This window comes from Meles meles, chromosome 8 (genome assembly GCF_922984935.1).
Source record: "Meles meles chromosome 8, mMelMel3.1 paternal haplotype, whole genome shotgun sequence".
In the NCBI taxonomy this organism is placed as follows: Eukaryota; Metazoa; Chordata; class Mammalia; order Carnivora; family Mustelidae; genus Meles; species Meles meles.
This window is the reverse complement of record NC_060073.1, coordinates 31,235,620-31,260,984: the sequence shown is the minus strand read 5'-3', so window position 1 is coordinate 31,260,984 and position 25,365 is coordinate 31,235,620. Positions and strand designations below refer to the sequence as shown.

The following is a 25,365-nucleotide window of genomic DNA, read 5'->3' as shown; positions in this document are numbered from 1 at the left end:
ATCCACAGAAAAACTTGTTCACTTCTGTTCTAGCGGCATAATTCATAATAGCCAAACAGTGGAAACAACCCAAATGTCCATCAACTTATAAATGACTAAACAATGTATGTATATCTATCTATACAGTGGGATATTGTTCAGCCATAAGATGGAATGAAGTAGTGTTACATCCATTTTGTAACATGGATGAACCTTGCAAATGTTAAACTAAGTGAACACAGTCACAAAAGGCCCATATAATATGATTCCATTTTTGTGAAATGTTTTGAGTTGGCAAATACAGAGACAGAAAGTAGATTAGTGATTGCCTGGGGCTAGATGGAGGGGGCTATGCAGAGTGATATTAATGGGTACAGGTTTATTTTTGAGGCAGTGAGAATGTTCTAAAATTAAGTTATGGTTCTGGTTGCATAACTCTGACTATTCTAAAAATGCACTGATCTGTACACTTTAAAAGGATGACCTTTAAGGTATGTGAATTACATATCAATAAAGCTGTAATTAAAAAAAACATATAGAACAAAATAAGAAAAATGAGAAACTTAGCGATAAATTTAACAAAATAAATTTAGGGATAAAGTTTAAACTAAACTTTACAAAAGACTGCTGAGAGAAATTAAAGACCTAAATACTCATGGATTAGAACACTCAGTACTGTAAAAGTGGTGGTTTTCCCTAAATTGATGTATAGATTCAGTGCAACGTTTTTTTGTAGAAATTGACAAACTGTCTGTAAAATTTGTATGAGAATACCTGGCATAGCCAAAATAATTTTGAAGAACAAACTTGGAAGTTTTGTACAACCTGAATGAGTCATTTATCAGGCTGTGTGTTACTGGCCTAAGAACAGACATATTAATGTAGCAAGGTAGTTAAGAGAACCACAAATATATGGCTAGTTGATTTTTTTAAAAGATGCCATGGCAATTTTATAGGTAAAAAATAGTTTTTTCAAAATATAGTACTGGGACAATTGCATACCCAAATTTTAAAAAATGAATCCCAAGCCTTACCAGACACCATGTACAAAAAATTAATTCCAAATGAATCATAGACCTAAATGGAAAAAGTAATACTCTAAAACTTCCAGAAGGAATCAGAAGAGAAAATCTTTGAGCTGTTAGAGTGACAAAGATCTCTCACCAACAACAGCAAAAATTCAATTCATAGGAGTGCCTGGCTGGCTCAGTCAGTGGAGCATGCAACTTTTGATCTTGAGGTTGTAAATTGGAGCCCCGGGTTAGGTGTAGAGGTTTCTTAAAAATAAAATCTTTTAAAAAATGGTTCTGTTCTTCTAACTACCTTTTTTTTTTTTTTTTTTTAAGATTTTATTTATTTATTTATTTAACAGACAGATCACAAGCAGGCAGAAAGGGAGGAAAGGAAGCAGGCACCCCACTGAGCTGAGAGCCCAATGCGGGGCTCAATCCCAGGACCCTGAGATCATGACCTGAGCCAAAGCAGAGGCTTTAATCCACTGAGCCACCCAGGTGCCCCTAACTACATTGTTATAAGGATAAAAGCCACAGAGTGGGAGAAAATATTTGCAAAACATATATTTCACACGGATTTGATTCTAGAATATATAGGCAAAACCTAAAACTCAATAAAAAGGAAACTAATACCCCCCAAAATAGGCAAAAGATTTGAGTATTTCACCAAAGAAGATTTCTGCATGGTAGATAAGCAAATGATGCTCGCCATTGTTATTTCTTAAGGAAATCCAGATTAAAACCACAGTGAAGGAGGCACCTGGGGAGCACAGTCACTTGAGCAGCTGACTCTTGGTTTTGGCTCAGGTCATGATCTCAGGGTTGTGAGATTGAGCCATGGAGTCTGCCTAGGATTCTCTCTCTTTCTGTCCCCTCCCCTCAAATAAATGTTGGAAAAAAACATAACGAGATACCACTACACACTAATTAGAGTGGTTAAAAATTTTAAAAAGGAAAGAAACAACTTACAAATTGGGAATACTTAGTACCAGTGAGGATGCAGTCACTAGACCACACTGGGTGAATGCAAAAGGGATAGCCACTTTGGAAAATAGGCAGTTTCTCTAAAGTTCAACATTACCAAGTAACTCAGCCATCCCCCTCATATATTTAGTCAAGTGAAATGAAACCTTATGTTCACACAGAAACTTATGCACAGGTTTATGGCACCTTGATTCATCATTGCTAAAAAACAGGAAAGAACCAAAAAAATCCTTAAACTGTTAATGGATTTAAAACAAGCACTAACCTCTGATGGGTCCATATAACAGAATGCTGCTCAGCTATAAAATGTAATAAATTACTGATATAAATAAAAAATGGATGAATCTCAGACATTAAGCTAATTGAAAGTAGCCAGACACAAAGGCTACATATTAAATGATTATATTCATATGACATTTTGGAAAAGGCAGAACTGTAAGGACAGAGAATAGATCCTTGGGAGATGGTAGGAAGAGTTCACTACCAAGGGCATGGGGGGAATCTTTTGTAATGATGGGACTGTTCTCTCTCTTAGTTTTTGTAGTGTTTATGTACTTGGCCAAACTAGAAACAGTGAATTTTATTGTATACAAATTATGCCTTAATTTTTGAAGTTTAAAAAATTGAATCTTGGGGCACCTGCGTGGCTCAGTGGGTTAAATCCTCTGCCTTCAGCTCAGGTAATGATCCCAGGGTCCTGGGATCAAGCCCCGCATCGGGCTCTCTGCTTGGCTGGGAGCCTGCTTCCTCCTCTCTCTGCCTGCCTCTCTGCCTACTTGTGATCTCTGTCTGTCAAATAAATAAATAAAATCTTTTTAAAAAATAAATAAATAAAAGTACTGACTTTATAGGAAAAAATATAATCAGGTTGATCAAAAATTAAAACCTTGTTAGTCAACTCAGAAGCAGAGAGTGGGATGGTGGTCCAGAGGCTAGGGGAAGGGGGGGATGGGGAGTTGCTCAAAGGATACAAAGTTTTAGTTATTTAACATGAGTAATCTCTAGAAATTGGCGGTAGGACATCTTGCCTGTGACACAGTAATGTATCCCATGCTTTGTTAAGTGGGGAGATCTCATCTTAAATGCTCTTACTGCAATAAAATTGATGAAAGCTTTTTATTTAAGGACACTAAAAAATAAAAAAGCAACCCATTAGATTGGAAGGAAATATTCACAGTACATATATCTGACAAAAAATATGGATCCAGAATATAAGAAAAACTCTTACATTCCAATAGGAGAGCTAACTAAACCTGCTTTTTTTAAAGACAAAAAATTGGCAAACTTCACCAAAGGAGCTGAAAGAATAGCCTGTTGGCAGATAAAAACATGCAAATTAAACCACAATGAGATACCACTGTATCTACCTAAAATCACTAAAATTAAAAAGACTGATGGGGCGCCTGGGTGACGCAGTCAGTTAAGTGGCTGACTCTTAGTGTTGGCTCAGATCGTGATCTCAGGGTCGTGGGATTGAACCCTGTATCGGACTCCATGCTGAGTGCAGAGTCAGCTTGAGATTCTCCCTCTCTCTCTGCTCTCCCATTCAGTCTCTCTCTCTCTAATAAAAGAATAAATCTTTTTTAAAAAGGAAGACTGAAAACATGTCACAACAAGGATGTAAAGCAAAAATGAAATGTTGATTCATTATTGATGGTAATGTAAAATGGTACATGCACCTATTTTATGACCCTGTAATTCCACTCTTAGATATCAGTGGGTTAAGCCGCTGCCTTCGGCTCAGGTCATGATCTCAGGGTCCTGGGATCAAGCCCCGCATCGGGTTCTCTGCTCAGCGGGGAGCCTGCTTCCCTCTCTCTCTGCCTGCTTCTCTGCCTACTTGTGATCTCTGTCTGTCAAATAAATAAATAAAATCTTAAAAAAAAAAATAAATAAAAAATAATAATATTGTAATAACATTGTATGGTGACAGAAGGTAACTACATGTGTCGTGGTAAGCATTTCATAATGTTTATAATTGTTGAAACATTGTGTTGTATACCTGAAACTAATATTATATGTCAACTCTATGTCAGTTTTCAAGTCTACAGTAGTATATTTTTGAAGTGTAAGATCTATGCATTTTTGAAAAATATGAAAATTTAAGTGTATCATGTATATGAGAGGGAGAAAAGGGGGAAAGCTCATTCTTATTTTATAGAAGAAGACTACCTTTTAAATATTAAAAGAATGATGTAATTAGAAAGCTACCATTTCCAGGGGCGCCTGGGTGGCTCAGTGGGTTAAAGCCTCTGCCTTCGGCTCAGGTCATGCGAGCCCCGCATCAGGCTCTCTGCTCAGCAGGGAGCCTGCTTCCTCCTCTCTCTCTGCCTGCCTCTCTGCCTCATTGTGATTTCTCTCTGTCAAATAAAAAAAAAAAGAAAAGAAAGCTACCATTTCCATTCTCCAGTGTGATAATTAGTAGATGATGTCTGAAACCTTTGGCTGTTGGGCATAAGATATTTACAGTCTTAAAGTAACACCTCACAATTGCATTTCAAAGGATAAAGAATAACAACATGGAGAGATCTGACAGATGTGCCTTATCCCCTTCAAGTTTAGCATCACCTGTCATGAGGCAGGCAGGGAGATGTGTGCAGCCTCTCACGGTGCAGTAAGAAGTATAAAGTCTCACTCATGTACTTCAAATGAGGAATCAGTCAGACAGACCCAGAATCTGGGATAGTCTACATCCAACTAACTTGGATTCCTCAACAACAAGAAGTCTGTGCCATGAAATCAAGACAAAATGGACCTGGGAATAGAGGCACTGTTCTCAATTTAGAGACATAACCAAGTGCAGTTCTTGAATTTTTATTGGATTCTATATAGAAGGAGCTTTAAAATCCCACACATTTTGGCAACAACTGGGAAATTGGAATATGACGTCATGTCTATTAACGATTATTGGCTGTATAGAAGAATGCTGAATTCCTAGGAGATATAGCTGAAGTGTTTAAGGACGCAGTGTCATGTCTGCAAGTTATTTTCAAGTGGTTTAATAAAAAAGGGTGTGTTTATATCTGTTTATAAAGAAAAATAAAACGCAGATAACACAATGTTAACTAAGATTATTGAGTCTTAAGTAATAGATGTAAGACTTTTAATTTTTCTGTGGCTTTAAAATATTCAAAGTAAATATCAAGGGCAGAAAAAATATCTTGTTTGAAATTACTCTCAAAATGTCTAACTTTGAATTTTCTAGGTGAGTTATTTTGTCAGTTCAAGTTATCTGATACTCTAGAATTAGAGGGACTTAAGAGATTATCTTGTCTAGTCCTTCATTCATACAGATAAGAAATTTAGTTTGTCATTAATTAAATCTCTTACTGAAATCACACGGGAAGCCCATGGTAGAGCTCCGACAATGAAGTCAGCTACCCTGTTTTCCACGATACTGCTCTTCACACTATACCCTGTCACTGCTCTCCCAGTTAAAGGAGGTGAAGCTGAATTGAGGAAAATACTATGCATCATTTCTCTTCCTAGTATATCATCAATATATTTTCCTCATTTCGACAGTGTTGTCACTCTGTTTGCTCTATTGATGTGTAAGTCAGAATTTAGTCAAAGTCTTCCGCTACTTTTGATAATTGCCCTCCTAGAGATATTTTGATACTGTTGTTCGAGCTCTGTGTTTTCAGTCACTTATTTTTTGTTATCCTTTAGTTTAAGCTATGAAGAAGGACATCCCTCACACTCTGAAGCTGATCTCCTTCAGAGACAGACTTTTGCGGCCCCTCATCAGCTTCCTGGATATGCTACCACACCTCAGCCAACTGGTAAAAATGCTCTCATAAAATGAATCTGGCTACATTTAGTGATTAAGAAGAAAAATCAGTTTTCACATATTGGGTTAGGAATGTGAGCTGGGCATAACGGAGCTGTGGGAAAAGTGAAAATGAAAATGAAATCAAAAGCTTTGTCTTTTACTGATAGAGAGTATTTATATAATTGGTGGGGAGATCTTTTTTCATAGATCTTTGTGGATTTTAAATTATGACTGTAGTTGGTCAAATTAGTATCTGTTTGCTATTTCAAAACAGTTTAGGATTGTAGAGCTTTTGGCCTCAGAGTTCTGTGATTCTTTTTAAAATTAATAATTTGATATTAATACACATTTTTACTTGATGACATATTTTATCTTCAAATGTAGGTCTTTCTGGAATATTTGATACTAGTGTGAACAGTGCCAGCACTAACACTAAAGAATCTTCAGTGATGAATTTTCTCTCTGCTGTTGAATCCCGAACTGCTCAGGCTGCTTCTTCAGGAACTACTCTTTTACCACAATTCAGGGCTCCATCCTGGCAGACAGGTGATTCTTTGTTTTCAGAATTTTTAAATCCAGAAGAAATACTGATAAAAATATACTTCTTATGGCCTTGTCACTGTATAGTGGCTGAGAAGTGAACTTTAAAACCTAGAATTTGTCACAATTTTGTACTGGACAGAATTCCAGTTTATCACTCTGATGAAAACTAACAAGTTGAAGAAGGTAATAATTAAATATAAACCCTAGATATAAAGTTCTTATCTGGTCATTTAAGTGGTTACTTGGCTACTTAATAGAAGCGAGCGTTCAGTTTCTTTTATTTTTCCATTTCAGCTCTATTGAGGTCTAATTGACATAAAATTGTAAGATGTTTCAAGTGTGCATTGCGGTGATTTGTTATGCATTACATTGTGAAAGAAGTCCGCCTCCATCTGGTGAATTAACACAACGATCACCTCACATATTCATCTTTTTGGCTTTTGGTGAACAAATTCATTTATCTTTGTGACTTTAGGCTGAGTAGGAAGTATAGTAAAAAACAATCTTGGGACTGATCATTAGAGTTTTGTACAGTTATCCAGAATTGAATGGATAATGTCACTATTTAGTAAAGGCCATTATAGGCTGATATTATTGTAAGATGTTTTTGTAAGATGTTTTGTAATATTGTAAAATGTAAGATTTTCCCTATTTATATATACATTCCATTTTTCAACTATTTCTCCCCCAAAATTATTTGTATATATTTTTACTTTTCTCAAAGAATGAGAAATATCATAACATATTTGAGGAGCTATTTTATAGTTTTAGTGATAGGAAATAATACTTTATCATTGTTATAAATTCCATTAATAGAGCTTTTCGGTATGCTTTAGCAAAGTTTTTTCCTGCTTCCAAGGAGGTCATTAATGTTTTAGTGTGACATAAAAGAGAAAATTATAAAACAAAGTTTCATTTTTTGCTTCCTGGAATAATTGCACATTATATATATTTAGTTAGATTTCTACTCCAATTTTTATGATAATATTATTTTATTTCATTTTATTTTATTTTAAAGATTTTATTTATTTATTTATTTGACAGACCGAGATCACAAGCAGGCAGAGAGGCAGACAGAGAGAGAGAGGAGGAAACAGGCTCCCTGCAGAGGAGAGATCCCAATGCAGGGCTCGATCCCAGGATCCTGAGATCATGACCTGAGCAGAAGGCAGAGGCTTTAACCCACTGAGCCACACAGGCGCCCTGATAATATTATTTTAAACATATATTTTAAATGTTATTCATTCTTTCAAGTTTAATTATATTATTTTCTGTCTTCATAGTACTAATACTTTTTTGACATTTAATGGGAAAAAGTGAGAGAAGAAGGTTTTTGAAAGGGCCAGAGAATCTTTTTTTTCCCTATTTTTCTAAATAAAAAGATTTTAATAACAGTTCACTAAAAAAACATGTAAATAATAAAAAGGCCTACGAAAGGGAAGGTGATAATTCCTTATAATAGTTCCACTTTTGTAGAGAAGAGTTAACAATTGTTATTTACTCTTCTTTGATATCTTTGTATATTAAAATATACATATCCACTTAATCAGTATTTGTAGAAATAGTATTAATCAGTTATGCCATAATTATTTGGTCAGTCTTGTGCTGATGGACATACGGGTTTCTACGTACTAGCACACATAATAACTACAAATATCTTTGTGTTCACTTATTTCCACAGAATAAATTTCTAGAAGTAGAACTTTTAGATCATAAGGGTAAATGTTAGCTTTTGCTACATGTGGCTAAAATATTTTCCTGAAATGCTAATAAATCTCTTCTTGACAATACTAATTTCTGACCAGCCTTTTATGATAAGTGTATATCTATTATCATTGGAATTTATTCCTAGGGAGCCAAAACTTGAAATCCAAGGTATTTTTAAGTGTGTGTGTGTGTATGTGTGTATTTAAGAGTTTTATTTATTAGAGAGAGAGTGCATGGGGTGAGGGGGGAGGCAGAGAAAGCGGGCGAGAGAGAATATCCAGCAGACTTACTTCTGATCAAGGAGCCCGTCACAAGGCTCAGTTCCACGACCCTGAGATCATGACCTGAGCCAAAATCAAGTTGGACGCCTAACTGAGCCACCTGGGGCCTCCAAAATGTATATATACTTGTATATATTTTGATAAAAGAAACTTCACAGTGTTCACCTCACTTAATTTTTAGATTTATTTATCATGTTAAATGTAAGCAGTTTGGATTTGTTTGTTGTTGTTTTTTTAAGATTTTATTTATTTATTTATTAGAGAGAGAGAGAGATCACAGGTTGGGGGGGAAGCAGGCTTCCCTCTGAGCAGGGAGCCTGATGCAGGGCTCAATCCCCGCACCTTGAGATCATGACCTGAGCCAAAGGCAGAGGTTTAACCCACTGAGCCACCCAGGCGCCCCAAGCAGTTTGGGTTTTAATTTTAATGTTATGGACATTTCTGCTTGTCTATTGCTATTGCATTGAGATTTTAAGGTAAATTATCACTAGAGATTATGTACATTTTTATTGTTTCCTAAATTTTCAGATGACCTTATCTAACATATAAACTCATTTATAGAACAACTATAGATAAGAATTGCTAATAGCTTTGTAATTTTGTTTTTGCTTTAAGAAAGCTACCTGTTTTGAGCAAGTGGGTGGCTCAGTCAGTTAAGCAACCACCTCTTGGTTTCTGCTCAGGTTGTGATTTCAGGGTCATGAGATTGAGACCCACGTTGTATTCCATGCTTAGGGCAGAGTCTGCTTGGGGCTCGCTCTCTCTCTCTCTGGCCCTCCCCCACTGCACTTGCACGGTTTCTCTCTCTCAAATAAATAAATCTTTTTTTTTTTTAACATTTTATTTATTTATTTGACAGAGACAGACAGACAGACAGCAAGAGAGGGAACTCAAGCAGGAGGAGTGGGAGAGGGAGCCCGAAGCAGGGCTTGTTCCCAGGACCCTGGGACCATGACCTGAGCCGAAGGCTGACGCTTAATGACTGAGCCACCCAGGCGCCTCTAAAATAAATAAATCTTTAATAAAAAAGGAGAGATTCTCTCCCTCTGCACCTCTTTCGTGCTCGCGCACACACACACACATACTCTCTCTCTCTCAAAAATAAAAATAAAAAAAGAAAACTAGCTGTTTTTGAAATAGAGACTTACATGCAGAACTAATTTGTCAGGCTTTTCAGTCTTAGAGATTTTTTTTTTAAGATTTTATTTATTTAGGGGGCGCCTGGGTGGCTCAGTGGGTTGGGCCGCTGCCTTCGGCTCAGGTCATGATCTCAGGGTCCTGGGATTGAGTCCCACATCGGGCTCTCTGCTCGGCAGGGAGCCTGCTTCCTCCTCTCTCTCTGCCTGCCTCTCTGCCTGCTTGTGATCTCTCTCTGTCAAATAAATAAATATTTAAAAAAAAAAAAAAGATTTTATTTATTTGACGGAGAGAGGTAGTCTTAGAGATTTTAATGTGTTAAAATCTCTAATCTTTAATGGGTTATGTAAGTCTCTACTATGAAGACTGTGTGTGTGTGTGTGTGTGTGTGTGTGTGTGTGTATTTGTGTTGTAATTGCTTAAGGTTTTTTATGTCTTCTCTTCCTAGGTATGCATTCCTCAGCAGCAACTGAGCTGTTTGTTACTGGATCTTTGCCAACCACTGGAACACTTCCACCCTCTGCCCTCTCTGCTTATCAGCATCCCACCACCTTTAGCAATAGGAACTTTGCTACCACCTCACCTTTGGTGCTTCAGGATTCATCTTTTAACACTACATCAAATGGAATTTTAAATCCTCATGACCCTTTGCTACAAATCAAGACTTCCCAGGGAACTGTTCCGACTGCTTTGGCATTTGAGCGCCTGGGCAGTTCTGCGTTAAGTAACAGTATACCACCTCAGTCTTCAACATATCGCTCAGCTCAAGAGTCTGCACCCCATCTTTTACAACCTCAATTTAGTTTATTGCCTTCAGCACTTGGGGGAGCCCAGCAAACTCCTCAAGCCTACAGCTCAGCTCTCTTTACTAGTTCTACTGCTGCCATTGAAAGAGCTCTTCTTCGAGAATGTAGTGTTATTAAACACCATCAGCGGCCTTCAGGTACCCAGTCTATTCAGGCACAACTGACTGGTTCACAGCATTCCTTACATAGCTATCTATCAAATGCAAGCATCGTTAATTTTCAGGAAACAAGCAGGCAGTCATCCTTATCCTGTAGCCCAATTGGAGATTCTACTCAGGTGAGCAACGGAGGATTACAGCAGAAGACCTCCCAGGTGTCAGTGGAACTTGCGCAGTCGTACTCATCTGCAATTCCATCATCAGGGTTTCCTCCTTCTACGAAAGGAAAAAGCTGTTCTACAAAACAACCACTAACATCAACTAAGACCCCCAAACCTCAAAGTATAATTCCTCCTGTGCAAACATTAAGCTATTCCAAACCTTTACATAATCAGAGTTCGGTAGTATCGGGCCAAGCGCAGATTTATTCTACAGCGCAGCTACCAAGCCTTTTATCAGTCAGTCAGTCCCAGAATTACGGTTTAGGACAGCCCCACAATGTGCCATCTATTGTTCATTCACAGGTTTATAGGTCCAACAAGGTGGAGAAGTTGCCAGCCTTATATAAAACATTGACTTTTTCTGGATCATCTCAGACTATAACTTCTGAAAATCAGACCCTCAACTATTCTTCTAATCAACAGGAAGTATTATCTTCAGTTACAAATGAGAACTACCCTGCTCAAACGAGAGATCTATCTTCAGTTAGTCAGTCTCAAAGTTATTCATCTAGTCATTCTCAGGGTTTGTCACCAGTCAGCCAGACACAGGTTAGTTATTCATCTCAGTCACAAGTCTTGTCAGTTGTTAGCCCCACAGAAAGCTACGCTTCAGGGCAGTCCCTAACATTAACAGCCCCTTCTCTTTCTTATTCTTCCACCTCTCGGGCTCAAAATTTGTCAGATTCTAGCCCAACCCAGAATTATATTTCTATGCACTCTTCCCAAAATGCTCAGACTCAAGGGTCATCCTCTCCCCAGTCCCAAAAGTTTTTGCCTGCTGTCCAGTCATCATCTTTTGCGTCCTCCACTCACTGTCAGACATTACAGAACAACATACCTTCCCCTGATCCAAAGTCTTATGCCGAAAGAAAACTTGACTCAAATGTGTATACATCTTCAAAGCAAGAAGAGGATTTTCCAATGCAGGAGTTACAGGTATTACAGCCACAAGTATCTCTTGAGTCATCGACCCAAAGGCTATCTGATGGAGAAATTAATGTTCAAGAATCAGCTTATAAGGTGTCAAAGGCAGAGGACAGATATTCTCAGAGTGTAATCAGAAGTAATTCTCGTCTTGAGGATCAGGTTGTTGGGATTGCCCTACAAGGGTCAAAAAAAGAAGAAAGCATGGTTGGTTCAGTGACACAGCTTACCCAACAAATTGGCCAGGTCAGTGCAGCAGCCCTTGATATTAAGAAGGCAACTAATTTAATGCAAACTCCACAAATAAGATTGAATGCTAAAGACCTCAACCAGCAGCATCCTCTTATACACAAGGTACATGAAGCCAAGGTCCAGGAGCAACATGATCAAATAATTAATGCTTCATCTCAGATTCAAATTCCAAATCATTCTTTAGGGCATGGCCATCAGGCATCTCTTCCCAATACACAGGTTCTTTTAGATTCTACCTGTGATCTACAGATTCTTCAGCAGTCAATACTGCAGGCAGGTTTAGGGCAAGTAAAGGCATCTTTACAAGTACAGCGTGTTCAGAGTCCTCAACAGATAGTACATCCTTTCCTTCAGATGGATGGCCATATTATTCAGAGCAATGGTGATCATTCTCAGCAGCAACTCCATCCTCAGACTTCTGAAATCATGAAAATGGACCTCTCTGAGTCTTCAAAACCATTACAACAGCACCTAACAACAAAGGGCCATTTTAGTGAAACAAATCAACATGATTCAAAGAATCATTTTGTTTCTCTTGGATCAATATGTTTCCCAGAGGCAATGCTTCTCAGTGATGAGAGAAATATTTTATCAAATGTAGATGATATCTTAGCAGCTACAGCAGCAGCTTGTGGGGTTACTCCTTCTGATTTTTCCAAGTCAACTTCAAATGAAACCATTCCAGCAGTTGAAGATGGTGATTCTAAATCTCATTTTCAACAGTCGTTAGATGTCGGGCATGTGACTTCGGATTTTAACTCCGTAACAGCTGCTGTAGGAAAGCCACAGAATATAAATGATATTTCCTTAAATGGAAATCAGGTTGCCGTAAACCTTTCACCAGTACCCGCCCTCCAATCAAAAATGACTCTTGATCAACAGCATATTGAGACTGTTCAAAATAAAACATCTAAAGTAATTTCACCAGCGGTCGGACCAAGTCATGAAGCCCAGGAGCAAAGTTCTGGCTCATTCAAGAAACAGTCTGCTACCAATCATGAATCCGAAGAGGATAGCGAAGTTCCTATCGATAATACATTAACTAATAACAGAAGCCAAGAGTTTGTTTCTAGTAGGAGTATAAGTGGAGAGAGTGCTGCGTCAGAGAATGAACTCACCGTAGCAGGTGATGATAGTGGTGGGTCGGTGAACCCAGCCAGAAGTGCACTCGCACTGTTGGCCGTCGCCCCACCTGGGGAGGTCGTCGGTGTCAAGATTGAAGAAGAAAACCAAGACTTAATGCATTTTCACCTGCAGAAGAAAAAACCCGGAAAGGGGCAAACGAAAGAGGAAGACAACAGTAATCAGAAACAGCCGAAAAGAACTGCCCAGGGCAAACGCCAGAATCCAAGAGGAACAGATGTGTATTTGCCCTACACCCCTCCTTCCTCAGAAAGCTGTCACGATGGTTATCAGCACCAAGAAAAAATGAGACAGAAGATCAAAGAAGTAGAGGAAAGACAGCCAGAAGTCAAAACAGGATTCATTGCCTCTTTCTTAGATTTTCTGAAATCCGGGCCCAAGCAGCAGTTTTCCACTCTTGCCGTCCGAATGCCCAACAGGACTAGACGACCAGGGACCCAGACTGTTCGTACACTGTGTCCCCCGCCGCCTCCAAAGACTTCTTCTACGACACCCACACCTTTGGTGTCTGAAACTGTGGGTAACAATCCGTCGGAAAAAGTTGATAATGAACACAAACACTTGGACCATTTATCTTCATTTTCTTCTGATGAAGAAGATCCCGGAGCATGCAGCCATGATATTTATAAAAATGCCTCTACTACCTTAGCCACGGATGCTACTTCTGACAAAAAGAAGAAAACAGGTAAAGTTTTAAATTTTAGGTTCATTATTAGGAATTTCCACTATTTTTATGCTAATAGACTGAGTTTAAAGCTTTCTTACCTTGAAACAGGTGTGTAAGATTTTCAGGACAAAATGCATAGGTGGGTATTTCAGGTACTTATTTTTTTTAAATGCTCTTTCCCTATAGGAAAGCTTTGGGTGTTAGGTTGAAAACTTCTGGGTTTTTTTGAACTTCTACCGCATGACACGTAAGTTACATAGTTTGTACCCAGACTTCTCTAATCTGAGACTTCTCGTGGTGGTTAATGGATGTGAGGCATTGTACTGGGGACCCTGGCATATTTTCTCGGTATGTCAGTTTTACCTGAACATTAGCATTTTACTTTTAAACCTGGTTATCTTATGTGTAGCATGCACATGAGTATAATTAAGATAAAATTTTAAAGTTTTGTGTAGGCTCCCGACTGTGTCTCCAGATCTTTGGGTGCGTGTTTCACTTTACCCTGTAGTTAAGGGAACACTTGCGGAACTGTTTAAAGAAGCACTGCCTCAGGTCAGCTCTTTTAAGGAACATTCTAAAGGAAAAGATTTATGACGATAGCCATGACCTCTGTGTGAGGACCCAGTAGCAATGTTAGGAGATATGCACTGTTATCTCCAATACATAGATGGGAGAGCCAAGAGTACATGAACTGTGCAGGTCCACACAGCTAGTAAGTGACGGAGCTGGTGTCCGCACTCGGGTTTGTGTGGTTGTAGAGCCTGTATTCCTGCCTCGCTCTTTTGTGTAAGTCAAGTGGGGCTTTAAAAGTTAAATCTCATTTTGTGATGTACTTCTAACTTCTCTCTGGACTCAGGACTACCCTTAACTACTGAGGTGATCGGAAACAACTGGTATTCCAAATAATCTATTAGCATAAACGTCTGCTAATACATTTCTAAAGAATTCTCATTTTGATACACAGGGAAATTAGTATAATGGAAAGTCAGTGTCAGAGTCAAAGACATTATGGCTGTGGCTGATCCTGGTAAGGTTTTATACTCCTCTTTCCCCAGTGCAGGGCGCTTTGCAATCACTCTTCTACTCTTCTATTTGTAGAACAAAGCTTTTGTAATTTCTGTTTTAAAATATGAATCTAAGACTATTTTCTTCCCAACAAGTGTTATTGCTTCATCTGTAGTTAAAATCATTACTGTCAACCCCGTTCTTACTCTGAGGTCTTTGAAGTTCTCTTGCTGCCATCCCCACTGCTGCCTTCTGTGGAAGAACTCATCTCTTGCTTCTCGTTAGAATCCTACACATCACACTCAGTGCTTCTGGGGAAAAACATTAAAATGATATGTAAAACTTCTCCCTTTCCATATTTTATTTTCTGGTTCCACTTTCCACTTTTCCTCTTCTGTAACAACTGAATTTCTCATTGTTCCTGGGACCTGTAAGTCTGATTTCACAGTTGTCTTTAGGCAGGTTTTTCTCTAGCTAGAATGCCCTCTCCATTTTCTTCAGCCCAGCAGATACTGTTATCTATGAAGACCATCTTCAAAGTCACTTTGTGGAAGTTACCCCAGGCAGAATTAGTGCTCATATCCCCTAAACACAGCCCTCAAATATCTCTGAAAGGCAAATTTAAATTTTAATTGCCACAAGGTCTAATTTACCCATTTTTCCTTTTTTGATTTGTGCTTGTGTCCTGAGAAATCTTTGCCTAACCGTTACATGGTTACAAAAATGTTCCGTTTTCTAGAGGATTTTAACTTTTGCATTTTACATTTAGGTCTATGATCTCCACCACTTTTACTTTTTTAAAGTAAGCTCTGCACCAAACATGGGGCTCAAACGCACAACCCCGAGATCAAGAGTCCCATGCTCTTGATCCCTTTTGATTTTATTTTTGTGTAAGGTGAGGTATGGGTTGAAGTTAATTTTTTGGCATGTAGAAGTCTAGCTTTTCCAGCACCATTTGTTGAAAAGAGTCCTTTCTCCTTTTATTGTCTTTGCATCTTTGTCAAAAATCAGTTGGCCATATTTGTATGAATTGGTTTCTGGATTCTCAGTTCTGTTACATTGGACTTTGTGTTTATGCTTTCAGAAATACCACACTGTTTTAATTGCTGTAGCTTTACACTATGTCTTGCGACAGGGTAGTTGTGAGTCCTCCAAGTCTGTTCTTTTTCAGAATTGTTTTGCCTATTCTAATTCCTTTCCTTTTCCATATAAGTTTTCAAATCAGCTATCAGTATTTACCAAAAAGGAAAAAAAAAAAATCCTGCTGGAATTATTACTTTGATTTCCTTGAATCTGTAGCAATTTGAGGAAAACTGAACTGTTTACAATGTACTGCGTTTTAATAATTCATGAACATATTTGATTTCTTTCATTAGTCTTTTATAGTTTGGGACAAACAGATCCTACATGTGGTCTGTAGTTAGGGAAATAGATCCTAAATATTTTTGGTGTTATTTATTGTGAATTATACTTTTAAAAGTTGTCAAATTCCAGTTACTTATTGGTAGTTTATAAAAATACAGTTGATTTTTTTTTTTTTTTGATATGTTGACCTTGCAAATCTGTACAATTCATTTATTCTAGGGGGCTTTTTTTAGATTCCTAAGAATTTTTTAATGTAGGAAATTATATCATCTGCAAATAAGGACAGTTTTATTCTTTTCCAGTCTTACATCTTTTTCATTCCTATCTTGAAACACAGAAATTAACACTCCTATACAGTTGTTTATGAAAGTGTTGAGTGCTGACTTCCTGAACATGTTCTTGATCTTTGGAGGAAAGAAATCACCCTTTTGCCATTGAGTATGATCTTAACTGTAGGTGTTTTGTAGATTTCTTATCACATTAAAGAAATTCTTTACATTTCCTCGTTTGCTTACAGTTTTTATAATGAACAGAGGTTGAATTTTGCCAAATGCTTTTTCTTCATCTGTTGAAATGATTGTGTAGTTTTCTTATTTAGTCTTATAATTTGGTGAATTACATTGACTGATTTTCAAATATATTCATGGCCTTGTATTCCCAGGATCAACCCCAACAGCTGTGATATATTGTCCTTTTTTTTTAATACATTGATGAATTCAGTTTTCTAATTTTTGCATCCATCTTTGCAGTGGATATTGGTCTGTAGCTTTCCTTTTGTAATGCCTTTGTCAGATTTTGGTGTATGGTTATTGTTGACCTCATAAATAAATTGGGGACTGTCCCCTTCTTTTCTCTTTTCTGCAAGAGATTAGGTAGTACGATTTCTTCCCACAGATCTTTTTTTTTTTTTTTAAAGATTTTATTTATTTATTTGACAGAGAGAGAGATCACAAGTAGGCAGAGAGGCAGGCAGAGAGAAAGGGAAGCAGGCTCCCTGCGGAGCAGAGAGCCCGATGCAGGGCTCGATCCCAGGACCCTGAGATCATGACCTGAGCCGAAGGCAGCGGCCTAATCCACTGAGCCACCCAGGCGCCCCTTCCCACAGATCTTTGATTGAATTTGTTGGTGAAACCATCTGGACCTGGAGTTTTCTTTGTCAGAAAGTTTTTTGTTATGGATTCAGTTTCTTTGATAATGGAACTATTCACCTTGTCTGTTTCTTCTTGACTGTATTTTGGTAGTTTGTATCTTTGAAGAAATTGGTCTATTTTATCAGAGTTGTTTAATTTATGGGTATAGAGTTGGTAGCATTTCCTCATGTTGGTAATTTGTGTCTTCTCTGTTGTGGTCAGCCTGGATAGACATTAATTGATTTTATTGATTCTTTTTCTCCTTTGTTGACAATTTCATTGATTTTTGCTGTTCTCATTATTTCTTTTTTTCCTGTTTGATTTAGGTTTGTTATGCTCTATTTTTCTAGTTTCTTGTGGTAGAAGCCTAACTTGTTAATTTGAAACCCTCTTTTCTGCTATAAGCATTTAATGTTAAAAAGCTTTCTCTAAACCCTTCCTCAGCTGTGTCCCACAAATTTTATTTTTATTATTTATTATTTTTATTTTCTTTCGGTACTCTCTTTGGTCCATGAGTTATTATATTTTCGAATATTTGGGTATTTTCCAGATATCTTTCCTTAATTGATTTCTTCTTTGTGTAATTTCAGTTCTCTTACATTTGTTAGGGTTAGCTTTATGACCCAGAAAATGCTTGATCTTGATTAATGTTCCATGTGTACTTTAAAAGAACATATATTCTGCTGGTTTTAATTACATTTAATGTGTAATTATTGATATAGCTAGATCTTCCATTTTATTGTTTTCTGGTTTCCCCCTTTTCTTTGTTTCCTCTTTCCTATTTTTCTAAAACACATTATTTAAACTTCAGGTTATTTCATTTTTAAATTTATCTCTATCTTTTCTGACTGTATCTTTTTGTATTATTCTTCTAGCAATTGACCTAATGATTACCATCCACTTAAAATCAGTATTTTTATGATTTCAAGTAAAATGCCAAAACCTAACAACCATACACGTCCATTTACCCTGGCCCTTATGTTACACATATTTGTCCGTATATTACATCTACATATACTGAAAACCCTAAAGAAGGAATGATTTTGCTTTCAATAGTCAAATATACTTTAAATAACTTAGGAGGAAAACAGCCTATTATATTTAGGTGGGTTTCTATAATTTCTGTTGTAGTTCCTTTATTCCTGATGTTCCAGGTTTCCCTCTGGTATCATTTCCCATCAGCCCGAAAAACTTTTCCTTTTCCAAGGCTTTTCTTTTTCTTTGGTTTTCAGTAATGTAATTGTTTGTCTCTAGGGTTTCTCCTGTCTGGAGTTCACTGAGCTTCTTGGATCTATAAAATGCATGTCTTTTACCAGGTTTGAAGTTCCAGGGACATTATTTTTTCTGTACCACCCTTTCTCTCCTTATGGGACTCCAGTGACATAAATGTAAAACTTTTTGATAGTGTTCCTCAGGTTCTGTTCATTTTTTTCAATCTTCTTTACCCCTCTGTTCTTCAGATTGTATAACTTTTATTGGCTTACCTTAAAGTTCATTGGTTTTTCAACCTTCTCAGATCTGTTATTGGTCCTGTCCAGTGAATTTTTTATTTCAGGTATTTTTTCAATTATAGAATTTGTCTGTGGTTCTTTTTTCTAGTTTCTCTTTCTCTACAGAGAACTTACATACTTCCACTCATTTTAAAAGTGTCGACCCAACTTCATGGAACATATTTATAACAGCTGCTTTCAAGACCTTGATAATTCCAACATCAGAGTCATGTTAAGAGTGGCTCTGGTTTCCCTTTAAGAATTGGTTGCATTTTTTCTGGTTCTTTGTATATTGAGCAATTTTGAATTGTATCCTGGACATTTTGAGTACTATATTGTGAGACTCTGGGTTCTGTTAAAATCCTCTGGAGAATGTTGATTTGTGTTGTTTTAGCAGGCAGTCAGACTACAAATTCTGTCTCATTTTTGAGTGGTCATTCCATTGTTGGTTCAGTTTTCAAAGCCTTTGCTCTGCTGCTTTGGATCTATCTCAGCAGTTAGTCTGGAACCTGGGTGATGGGTAGACTTTGTTACAGTTTAGATCGCAAACCCTTCGTTACGCTAGTTTGGATCTACTCTACATAAGTGCAGTTTAAGCATGAAACTGAGATTTGTAGGTGTTCATATACAGAATTAGCAGATACTGCTCTCCAGCTCTTTCCTCCCTGGGAATTTTCCACACTATCCAGCTCCCTGGGTTCCCTTTCCTTAGGCATTTGGCTAGAAAGCTGGCATTTTTCTTGGAGTTTTAGCTTCTGGTGCTTTGACACAGTTTTTGCAAGTGGGGCTTAAGGCGAGACAGCCGTAGAAGACAAAAAATAGGGAGTCCCCCTAGATCCTCCCCCAGCTTTATTGAGATATAATTGACTATATATTTATAAACTCTTCATGCCATAGTGGCCTCGTTTCCAGGTTCCTCTGGAATGCCAAAAAGACAGGCATTCTGTCAGGGTTTATGATGTCTGGTGCACCGCCATGGCAGTGCAGCTTTGTGACTTGGGTTGCTGGTGGGGTAGGTCTGGGAGAGAGAAAAGAGAAGAAAGAAATGGCATTTGCCCCCCACATTCTTCACCTTGAATGGGGCTCTTCTCTGTAGTCTTCTGTCTAGAAAAACAGATTTTCTTAGAGTTTTTGTTGTTTGTGCCCTGTGTAGTTCTAAATCAGGGGTCACCCTCTGGTCAATGCTAGGTGATAAGAGAGGAAAGAAGTAAGAAACATCTCCATATAAAGGTTGCTATTTAAATTTGTGCTTACCTCTCCAATCTATCTGCTTTATTAACTTTCCAGACTCTTCAGGTAGTCACATTTTTTATTTTGTTCAGAGTGTTTATTTGTAGTACATGGGTGATAATGGGCTCTAGAGGGCTGACTTCATCTTGCTTGGCACAGAAGCCATGAATTTTTAAAAATTCATTGTTTTATCAATTTACTGTCTTGATTTCTGATGCTGAAATTGTCCTGTAATGGGCAAGTAGGAGTCTCTTCAATGTTTTGGTATTTTTATTGTGATACATTGAATTCATTAATTTTAAGAGAAAATCTATCTTTACAGTATTGTCTTCTCATCCACTTACAGAATATATTGTTTTTTTACTTATTCAGATCTTATACTATGTATTCTCATATTATATCATTTTTCTCTACATAGATGTTACAGTTTCTGCAGTTTTTTAACTACAGTTTTCCCCACATTGCCTTCTTAGCAATTACTGATGATGGTGTATGGCAATTACTGATTTTTATATCTCCATTTTGGTTGTGGCATTTTTTGGGGGGTTTTTATTTTAACAGGGTTTCCACCTGCATTTCTTGCATTTTTAGGTAGACATTTATGGCTTGTAAAAATAATGTGAGTTTTGGGGGCCCTGGGTGGCTCAGTGGGTTAAGCCTCTGCCTTCAGCTCAGGTCATAATCTCAGGGTCCTGGGATCGAGCCCCACATCTCTGCTTAGCAGGGAGCCTGCTTCCCCCCACCCCACCTGCCTCTGCCTATTGGTGATCTCTGTCAAATCAATAAAAATCTTTAAAAAAAAAAAAATAACGTGAGTTTTATCTTTCTCTTTTTCTCTCTCTCTTTTTTCTTTTCTTTTTTTTTTTTTTTTAATTATTTTACTTGGGCTCAGCCTCTGCTTTAACCCACTGAGCCACCCAGGTGCCTCAGCCTCTGCGTAATAGTAGCAGTGAGAGCAAGCGTCCTGATGTCCTCCTTGGTATGAAACAGAATATGCAGTGTTTGACTATGAATTATATTTGTTGTCAGTTTCTAGTACCATATACTCTTTAAGAAAAGTTCCTTCTGTTTTGAGGTTCTTACTTTTTTTAATTAAAAGTGGATACTGAATTTTCTCAGATGCTTTTTTGAGCTTCTGATAAATCTCCTTTTCCACATTAATCTATTATTTGATTTTTTTTTAATTTACGTATTTATTTTAGAGAAAGAGAGCCTGCATGCAAGCTGGGGAGGGGCAGAGGGAGAGAGAGACTCTCAAGCTGACTCCACATGGAGTGCAGAGCCCGTGGAGGGGCGCGATCTCATAACCTTGAGATAAGGACCTGAGCCAAAACCAAGAGTCTTTCTTAAGCTATTGAACTACCCAGGCACCCCAATCTTTTATTTGACTTCTTAATGTTGAACCTTTCTAAGAAAAGTCTACCATGAACTCTCCTTGGTCATGATTAATTATTTTAATCCATTGCAAGATTTAAATTGCTACTGTTTTATTTGGGATTTTTACACCTAGATTCATAAATGAGATTATTGCTTATAACGATTTTTGTCTTGATCCTTTGTTGTTGTTTTTTTTGGTTTTGGTTTTGTCTTAATCTTGTTTACTTTTATATTCAGGAATATGCTGGTTTTATACACTGAATTGGGAAAATTTCTATATTTGTCTAAGCTATGAAAAAGTTGACCACATAAAATAAGGATTTAGTAGAACTTTCTAAGAATATATCTGGGACTTTCCAGTTTTTTCCTGAGGTAGTTTAATCTATCTGAATCAATTTTTTAAAAGGTATATTTTCTAGTAAAATCATCCCTTTCACTTAAATTTTTTAATCTGTTGTTATAAAGTTGTACATAGCATTCTAAGTTTTTAGTCTCCCCTTTTTCTGTAGTTATGTTCTCTTTCTTGCTCCAAATGTGTTTGAATCTTTTTCCTTACCATTCTGTGAAAAGTTTGCCTATTTAATGGTTCTTTTCAAAGAACCAGTGTACTTTTCCTTTTTAACTCCTATTTTCATTTTTTTACTCAATTTTTCTTGATTTCTCTAATCAGTTCTTTTTCCCTATCTTCCTAGGTTCAATTTAATGTTTTCTCTCTGGTTTCTTGAGTTTAATACTTAAGTTTATTTTTATATATCCTTGCTTTTTAATGAATGGCATTAAAGTATAAGTTTTCTTCATTGTACCTGGGCTTTATCTATGCCTCTAGTTTTAATTTGTAATGCTCTTAACTGTCCTTTCTAAATGGTTTGTCATTTCAGTTTTGATTTCCTTTTTAACCCAAGAGTTATTAAGAAAAAGTAGGGTTTTGCCTGTTTCCTGGTAGGTTTCTGGTTTTGATGGTGGTGGTAGTGGTATTCTTTTATTACTAATTTATGACCCTACTGTATTTTGGTCAAGGGAATGCTTAAATAATGCCTGCTTTTGGAAATCTATGAAAAATTTTTAGTGCCTTGGTAAATGGTCAATTTGTATAAATAGTCCATGAATACCAAGTGCTAGCAGATTTTATTTGGTAATGCTGTTCAAATCCTTTGTATCTCTTTGGTTTTTCTTTAATGTAATAAATGACATTAGGTTATATAAGAAAATGTATATGTGTATGTTGGAAGTAAATGACAGGTCTAGAATTTGCCTTAAACTATCCCAGCAAATATAAAAGGGGTTGATGGACAGCTAAAAGTATACCAAATGTTTGTAGTTGTTATAGCTGGGTTATGGTATTTGAGGGTTTGTATTCTCTACTTTTATGTATATTTGAAATTATTAATAATAAACAGTTTTTAAAATCCTCCCTATCCTTATTTGTTTTTAGATTGCTTGATCTGTTGATTCCTGAAAAAGGTGTGTTAAAGTTTTGAAATATGTTTGATTGTTTTTCTAATACTGTTTACTTGATATGTTATGAACCCACATGATTAGGTACATAAAATTTTACTAAGTACATAAAATTTTACTAAGTTCAATTGCCTTTCTGTAAAATCTCTTCTTACTAATTTAATTTCCCACTTCTGTTTTTTAATATTACCATACTAATTTTATTGTTAACTGTTTTGGTATATTTTTCCATATCTCTGCTTGCTTTCTTTCAGAATATTTTTTTCTTGTGAATTATCACTCCTATATAGAAATATAGAACATGTAAGAAAAACACATAAAATTCCCGTAAAATGTGAAAATGCAGACATTACTTAAGCCGTATACCTTGACCACCAAAATAGAGCAATTTTATAAGATAATAGTTGAAAGAAAAAAAAGGGACAAAGAAATAAAAATAAGTTTTTATTTTTAAAACTTCTAAATAACTCAAGGATTTAAAAGAAAACCAAAACTGAAATGATAAGCCACTTGGAAAGGACAGTGGAAAATTTACATTTCAAAACCAATGGGATGCTCCAAAAGTGTAGAACAAAGAAGAGAATTTATAGTGTTAAATGCTACTCCTTAGAGAACAAGAAAGTACAAAAATAAATTGAATATTAAATTAACCCAACTTAAAACCTTTAGAACTAACCATATGAGTTGCTTTTCTTTTATAATTGTACCACCCATATATACATCCCTAAGCACTAGCTATACTTTTTTTTTGAAGTATAGTTGACATTCAAGGTTATGTTAGTTTCCAGGGTGCAACTTACTGATTCAACAACATACACTTCTTGATCTTTCACTGTATGACTTTGTTAAAATATTGACTGTATTCCCTCTGCAGTACTTTTTGTCTCTGTTACTTATAACTGAAATTTATACCTCTTAATAACCCCTATTCTATGCTATATTATACTATACTGTGCTATACTATACCAGAACACTGTACTTTTGTTTGGCTTGTTTTAAAGCTTCATAAAAAGGGCATTGCACAATATTGATACATTTTTCCTCTACTAATTTGGAAGTTATACTTTCTTTTTAAAAATATATTTGGTTAGCTTTTTATTATGAGCATTTTCAAATATGAACAAAAAGATTCTTATAATTAAACCGATTTATGTATCACTCAGTTTTAATAATCATTGATACCTGGTCAGTTTTGTTTCATTCCTGTCTTTATCTATTCTCCCAACCCCTGATTATTTTGATAAAATATTTATTTTCTTTTCCTGGTTATAATAGGAATTGCAGTGTTTTCTGCTTCCCAAATCTGTTAATAATCTTAACTCTCCTCCTGGATATTAAGACTTTTGAACACTAGAACTTTTTCAAAAATGTAGTTTTCAGAATATAAGTTTTGTACTTCTTTTCTAAAATATTTTCTTCTTTTTGATGCTGTTATTAATGGAATTGTGTTCCTAAATTAATTTCTGGATGGTTCATTGTAAGTATATAGAAATGCAATTGGGGGCATCTGGCTGACTCAGTACGTAGAACATGCGACTCTTCATCCTGGCGTTGTAAGTTCAAGCCAGGTTGTATGTACAGCTTGCTTAAAAAAAAAAATACAATTGATTTTTATATATTCATCTTGTATCCTGAAAACTTGTTGAATTTACTTAGTAATTCTAGTAGGTTTTTTTAGGGATTCCTTAGGCTTTTCTGTATACAAGATCATGTCATCTGCAAATATTGTTTTATTTCTTCAGACGCCTTTCTGAGGGAAAAATTAGTTTTTTAACCTTTAAGTATGATGTCAGGTTTTTTTTTTTGTAGATGCCCTTTATCAGGTTGAAGAAGTTCCGTTCTGTTTTTAGCTTGTTGAGTGTTTTTATCACAAGTGTTTAAATTCATGATGTTGAATTTTGCCAAATGCTTTTTCTTTTCATCTAGTAAGATGATCCTGTGGTTTTTGTCTTTTGTTCATAACATGGTGATTGATTGCTGTTTAAGTACGCATTTCTAGGATAAAACCCACTTGGTCATGATGTGTAGTTCTTTTTATATGTTGTTTGATTTGCTTATATTTTTGAAGATTTTTGTGTTTGTATTCATGAGGGATAATGGTCCTACGGTTTTTCATGGTGTTTTTGTCTGGTTTATCTATTGGAATAATATTTTGTCCTATAAAATGAGTGTTTACTCTTATTTTTTTTAAGCTTATGACGGATTGGTATTCATTCTTAACTCTTGGTAGAATCTACTGATGAACTCATGTGGGCCTGTGCTTATCTTTGTGGGATACTTTTTAATTCCTTTTATTCTCTGTACTTATTGGTCTATTCAGATGTTCTATTTCTTCTGGAGATTTTTTCAGTGGTTTTCATCTTTCTAGGAATTTGTCCATGTCATCTAAGTTGTTTGTTAGCATACAGTTTTTCATATTATTTTCTAATCCTTTTTATTTCCATAGCTCTTAAGGCTTTTTCAAAGTATGTTGGGGTGTTGTTTTCCCTTCCTGCATCAGATTGGCTTTTCTTCTATGAATTCTTCGCAGCTTTGGTCAGCTGACCCTTAATTATCTTGCATCACTTTTGTGTTTCTACTTAAAATAACTTTGTGGTACTTAATGGACTTAGGGGAAAGTGTAGCTTGATGGAGGCTCAGTCTGATTGTCATCCAGATGTAATTCCGTCACTTTGATTCTTGGAAATTAACAGCCATTCTTTAATTTCTTACTGTAGTATTCATTGTTTCAATTTGATGGTAAAAGCAATCAAGTCTTTCTTTTTAAACTGTTCAGATTTTACTCA

The 25,365-nt window shown here is 36.4% G+C and overlaps 1 protein-coding gene across 3 annotated transcripts in view; it reads left to right on the top strand.

Annotated features, from left to right (window-relative positions):
- QSER1 (glutamine and serine rich 1) overlaps positions 1 to 25,365 on the top strand; it is a 77,020-nt gene that overhangs the window by 26,688 nt on the left and 24,967 nt on the right. For all 3 annotated transcript variants that reach the window (XM_046016104.1, XM_046016103.1, XM_046016105.1), the window contains 3 exons: positions 5,646 to 5,758; positions 6,133 to 6,294; positions 9,865 to 13,545. In XM_046016104.1, coding sequence (XP_045872060.1) covers positions 5,646 to 5,758; positions 6,133 to 6,294; positions 9,865 to 13,545 — 3,956 coding nt within the window. The remainder of the gene's footprint in view (positions 1 to 5,645; positions 5,759 to 6,132; positions 6,295 to 9,864; positions 13,546 to 25,365) is intronic.